Source organism: Otolemur garnettii, unplaced genomic scaffold (assembly GCF_000181295.1).
Source record: "Otolemur garnettii isolate 467f Iridium unplaced genomic scaffold, OtoGar3 scaffold00039, whole genome shotgun sequence".
Taxonomy (NCBI): Eukaryota; Metazoa; Chordata; class Mammalia; order Primates; family Galagidae; genus Otolemur; species Otolemur garnettii.
Window position 1 is genome coordinate 13794828 of NW_003852434.1, and position 6062 is coordinate 13800889.

Below are 6062 nucleotides of genomic sequence, written 5' to 3' on the forward strand. Positions count from 1 at the left end.
GAGGATGGAAAATATTTGGAAAATGCTGTGTCTGCACTGAACACACACTTTTTTCTTGCCATTATTTTCTAAACAATACATTATAACACCTACTTGCATAGCATCTACATTGTATTAGGTATTAGTAATCTAGAGATGATTTAAAGTAATGGGATGTACATATGTGTTGCATGCTAATATGTCTTACGCCTTTTTTATAAAAGGGGCTTGAGTGTCTATGGATTTTGGTATTCTCAGGGTGGGGTGGTGGTGATGGGGTGGTATTATTCCCTGGCAATGCCCAGTGGCTACCAAGGGACATTTGTACTGGATCCCTTCTTATCTATTCCTATTACCTGTAACTTGGAGAATTTTATTTGTGGTTCACCATTGATTTTCTACAGCGTTATCACATTCTAATGTTCCCTCTTGTTCAAAGGCTCAGAAGACAAGAAGAAAGTGGCAAAAGATGATTCCACACTGAGTTTATTTTGCAAATTGATACCCCCCAAAATCAAATGGGTAAAATATTTTAAATTCATCTCTAAAATTTAAAATTGTCAGTGAAATGAGGAACACTTAGATGCCACTATCTTTCCTAGTAAGAAGCAAAATCTTCGACTTGATCTTCTTTTATTTGCCTGGCTCTGAGCACAAGATACTGTTTCCTCTGTCCTAAGTCACACGGTCGGTCTTCATATCGGGGGCAGGACGGGAACCGCAGGAGAACCCAGCCCTCCCTCACAGGTCTCAGCAAGTAACGAGCCTCTAAGTTCACCTCTGAGAGTTCAAACAGGTTTGAAAAAAATGCGGATGCCCAGCAGCAGCCAGAAGCCATTGTAACGATAGTAATAGTACAGGAAAGAAAATACGTAACCACCACCAGTCTTATAAGGAGTTAGGAAATATGGTAGGTGCTAAAACAACAGAAGAGAAAGACGACAACAACAACAAAAACCAAATAAACAAGAAAAAAGTACTTTTCATCCTGTAGTCATAATTTCTTTGGCTGCAAAGCTTTCAGACACAGAGAAAAAAATAAGATACTGCTCCTCAAGATGCCCGAGGGGACAACAGCTCGCTGGGCCCAGCAGAGGGCGGGCAGAAAGTGAGCTGCTTCTCCCATTCGGAACAGTAACTGCAAGGACGTCTACTTCTCTCATTTGCTCCACTTCCTTCTTTTAAAAAGGCGACTCTGTGCTGACACATTTATACGCCCTTCCGTTTAATAGCATCTAGCTAAGAGTTGGTTACCTAATAATAAAATACACATTTAAAAACTGCCAATGTTCTTTTTATCACAGTCCAACTGTCTCTCACAGGTTTTAAGAAAAGTTACTTGAAGTGCCAAAGTGGGAAGCAGATACCTTCAGTTTGGTTAATGGTCCCGTTGGTTCCTGGGGCTATGGCTGCAGGCGTCGAGGTGACAGCTGCCTCTTCAGCCAGCGCCGTCATTGCTGTAGCACAGGGAGAAAGCACCTGTCACAGACGAGCCTCCTGCGCACACGCCACAGACGGACGTCCCCTCATTCTGCCCATTCCTGTTTCTCGTCTTTAATTTATAGAAATCCATCGCCTGACGAGGGCAGTGTCCTTACTGCTTCTCATTCATTCCGTTGACTACGTTATAATTATAAAAGCTAAAAACATATTACTCTTTATTTAAAAAGTGAATACACTTACATGCCCATCAGTCATGAGGGCTCTACGGTATACTAGCTAAATTTATCCATTACCCTTCAATAATAGGAAGCAAATATTTTGGAGGTCTCACAAAAGTTGTCAAAACGTATTAGAAGAGAAACGTACACCACATAAGATAATTAATCCACAGGTTCCTTGCTCTGATCTCTGTCATAAAGAACAATTCTTGAGAGCCAACTTCTAATGCAGAGAACGTAGATCCTGTTCATATTTTACAAGTTAACAAGACAAAAAAGAAATTACCTACCATTGAATAAAAGATAAACAGAAATTGGAACTTCCAAAGCCATTTCCTGCAGTTGCTTAACCTTCTTGCGCTTGTCCTCCAAGACTGAGGGGTGGAAGGTTTTATTGCGCTCTCTCAGACTTTGTTGCATTTATATTTTATGAAGCGTCACCTGGCAGTTCTTACTAATCAAAGAAATATGTACTTCTGGCAGCCGCAGAAAGCCTGCAGGCGCTCACACACTGGTTCGGGATACCTGTGTTATCTAGCCATGTGATCAGGTTTTCTTCTGAAACACTGGTTTCTTATTACCTGTGGGCATAATTGTGTATATAAAAGTACTTAAAACAACAAAAAAATGCACATATGGGTTCAGGAAATGCGCCAGTGCTGTGAACAGAACTATTCCAGCTCAAACGATGCTAGCAACCTATATAGGATTCCAAGAAAAATCATCGCAAGTTCGGCAACAGCAAACCTGTTAATGAAAGTATTTTATTAATTTAGTTGCATGGAAGAACAGATTTATGAAAAAACAGAAGTTTAATATCCATTTTAGTTTTGCTATTCAGTTTTACTATGGTGAGTTCTTTCTGTTAAGTATTTAATATAATTACACTTAATAGTATAACATTTCCGGGTGGTCAGTGCCTGTGGCTCAAGGAGTAGGGTGCTGGCCCCATACACTGGAGGAGGTGGGTTCAAACCTGGCCCCGGCCAAAAACTGCACCCCCCCAAAAAAAGTATAACATTTCCCTTTAAAGCCATTGTGCTGTTTAACATTTTTCCAGATACCACATCGAGGAACAACAGTGCCTTGATCTGTGCCCTAAAGATTGGCTAGAACTAGTCAAGTGCCAAAACAGTAACAGCAGTAACAATAATGTCCAGATTCTCAGGAAGATGTTGAGTTTGGGTGAAAGAAAGCCTTAAGCTTAATATAACATTTGTGTATTTTCTCAGGATTCATCTGGGTATAATTATTGATATTGAAGTGCTATTTCAAAGGCCAAAGCATGTAAGTACTGCTTACACTTTCAGACTGTGGACTCTCATTTGCCCTAAATTACTGTAAATAACTTATAAACATATTTGCTGAAGTATTGTGCCTTTCTACCTGGAATTTCAATTGCTCATATTTTCTGTACATGGAAACTTGTTCCAGTTGATAAAGGTTAACATTTGTCTTAGGTCCATCCAAGAAATTAGATTTACCAGAAAAAGTGACTTTCACTATTCAAATATGATTTCGGCTTTAGAAATCGCACAAGAATGAGCTTGCTGAACTCATTATAACTTGGGCAATCACTCACAATAAGAGTCATCATTTTAAAGTTGAAAAAAACATAACACTTGGCTTGCTTTAAGTATGTCCACATTTTGTATTTCTGCTTTTATCTAAAAAGCCATTTATTATTAAATCAATTTCTGGCCAACATTTTCGCCAGGCAAATAGTATTTGAATTATAAATTAAAGGATCCACTTTGCACCATTGGTGAGAATTTAAGAAGAAATCCTTTACAAAGGATGAAATAAACCATTGCAACTCCTTTTGAAGTTTCTGGAGGGAGAAGAAAGGACATATTAAATATCTTTATTTTTAAGACCAAGACAAAGAAATACAAACATCATCTTTGTGAACACTACTTACCGGGGCCGGCACGGTGCTTCCCACCTCACAGGTTCCCATGCAGCCCCAATTCTTTCTTAGTCGTCCTGGCCCATGCAGACTCTCAGTGGATCTGTGTCTTTATTTTTACTCTCACATGGTAAATGGAGGGATGGAGGCTCTGAGGAGTGGAGTCATCTGTGAAAGGACACTCGGCACAACCCAGACATCAGTCCCATCTTTTAGGTTCCAAATCATCTGTCCTTCCCGCTTCCCGAGCAATGTCCTCTGCTAGACAAACCAAGATCTAAATAAATTATCCTTACCATAAAAAAGACAAATATCAAATGAATCTGAATGTGGTTTTCACTCACATCTGGGCCGAGAGAAATGAGCCACCACCTCTCTAGATGTTTCCCCACAGGGCACAGGATTTATGCCAGAAAATAGCTCTAATGCCCACATGCTGCTTTGCTCTGGGGCCCGTACTGATGGATCCTACTTATCTTCACTTCATCAATACTCTCATGAAGTATTTTGACTCTCACTGAACAGTCCTTTTTGCCAGTCCTAAAGAATGGGCGGATGGACATGGTAGGTGGCCGCTCCGGCTTCACTCATTCCTAATGCAGATCCAGGCGGGTGAGAGTGAGGAGGGAGAAGGCAGCGGGGCGAGAGCTCCAGGGTCACTCCCCTCGCACCACTTGTTCAGTCTCCCCGACCTTCGCATTCCTTCCCATCCCACCTTCCTTCTCAGTCTTTCACTGAGCCCTCAGTCCACTGCTTTTCTCTGCTCATCCTGTCATTCTCAAGGATCCGGCCGCCATTCATTCCTTCACACATTACTGAACGTCCATCCCTGTGCTGGGCTGGGTGTTACGATGTTTGTAAGACAAAAACACAAATCCCCAGTGGACCTGGAAGAACTGAAGGGTCAGGGGAAGCACACACCTTCCTGGTCCCGGTAGGGGCCGTGGGAGCCGGGAGGTGGGGCTCAGTCAAACTCTCAAGCATTTTTCACAGACAAGGTTGGTTTGAAGTCAATCTTAAATGACAAACAGGATTTAGACAGACAGTGATGAGCGACAGGGCCCTGGGCTGGGGGAGGCAGAGCAGTGAAGAGCAGCTCTGACTCAATCCACTCCAACTGATGTTGTTTTACTTTACATTCCCCTCACCTAGCAAGTGAAAACATCAATAAGGAGCAAAGACAAAGATTAAAATGCAAATAATTAGCCTCGATACACAATCAGTTAAAGATAACTGTCACTACTGAGACCTGGAAAGATAGTGTGTATCCAGTCGCCACCTAGGTTAGGAATTAATGGCTAAGATACACGGGCAAATCCTGAAGTTTCATCACTACCATGAATTCCTGTCTCTTCCCAGACTGGTACTGCTTCAGGACTCTTAAGTATTATGTCATCACCTCAAACTCAGCATGTCTTAAACTGAACCTATTATCTCTCCTCTAAAATCAGCTCCCCTTTCAACTTTCTTATGTTAATCGATGATAACATCTCCCAACTACAATTCTCATAACTTACTAAATATGATCTAACCTCCGATTTATCTAGGCTTCCTGTAACTTGTTGTCACCTACTTGTTCAGCTGTACCACCCTCCAAACACACCTGTTATTTGGACAGCAGCCCCATGCTGCGTTCAGCTCAGCCCCAGCCGTGGCTGGTGTTCAGGGCTCTGTGTGTGCAGGCACTCTGCAGACGCGGACCAATCTTCCTCTAAGCTCCTCCACAAGCCGGAGTGTCACACCCCAAACACCTACAAATAAACTCACGGTACTCAGATTTTACCTCTTACGTGCTGACAAAAACTCCCTTTCGCCAAATTTTAGTCTGGCCTTGTGGGTCCTTTCCTTGACCAGGTCCTGACCCACTGAGGCCAGAGTTGGCAAAGAACCCTGCTGAGTCACTTTGTAGATAATGTCCCGCCATTACTGTCTGATCATGCATTACTGTCTGATCATGGCCCTCATCCCCTACCTTGAGGATCTGTCTTTGGCCTGGTACTATCAAGAATCCTGGTAAAGTAGGCTAGCCAAAGTCCTCCCGCTCTGACTCTAGTCAGCTTCCTCTCGGCGATTTTTCATCCTGTCAGCCTCCAGCTCAGCAGTTCGGCTACACATCTCCAGGTGCCTTTGTCTTACTCACCGTGAAGTTCACTCTCTCCTATCCAGTGCAACACTCGGAACTGCAGCGCAGTGGTCAGAAAGTCTTCCTGAGTGTGTTAAACAAGTGTCAGAATCATCTTTCTTCTACAGTGATCTAATTATCATCTGGGAAGTCTGACTCCTGCTTGTTACAAAATCACCCCCACTGCACGGAGGGGTGGGGTTCAAGTTCACTACAATCATGTTTCCAAGAACATATATTTTGTTCATTTTGTTTTGGGAGTTCAGGATGCTTAAAAATTTAAGAGGCCCTGGGCAGCACCTGTGGCTCAGTGAGTAGGGTGCCGGCCCCATATACTGAGGGTGGAGGGTTCATACCCAGCCCCAGCTGAACTGCAACAAAAAAAATAGCC

General features: G+C 42.7%; 1 protein-coding gene across 1 annotated transcript in view; it reads right to left on the reverse strand.

Moving 5' to 3' along the window:
- EPGN (epithelial mitogen) overlaps nt 1-2375 on the reverse strand; it is a 6543-nt gene extending 4168 nt beyond the window's left edge. Inside the window, exons 1-2 of the mRNA XM_012805333.2 lie at nt 1931-2375; nt 1347-1436 (exon numbers count right to left, since the gene is read on the reverse strand). Coding sequence (XP_012660787.2) covers nt 1347-1436; nt 1931-2060 — 220 coding nt within the window. The 5' untranslated portion in view covers nt 2061-2375. The remainder of the gene's footprint in view (nt 1-1346; nt 1437-1930) is intronic.
- Nucleotides 2376-6062: the final 3687 nt, after the last annotated feature.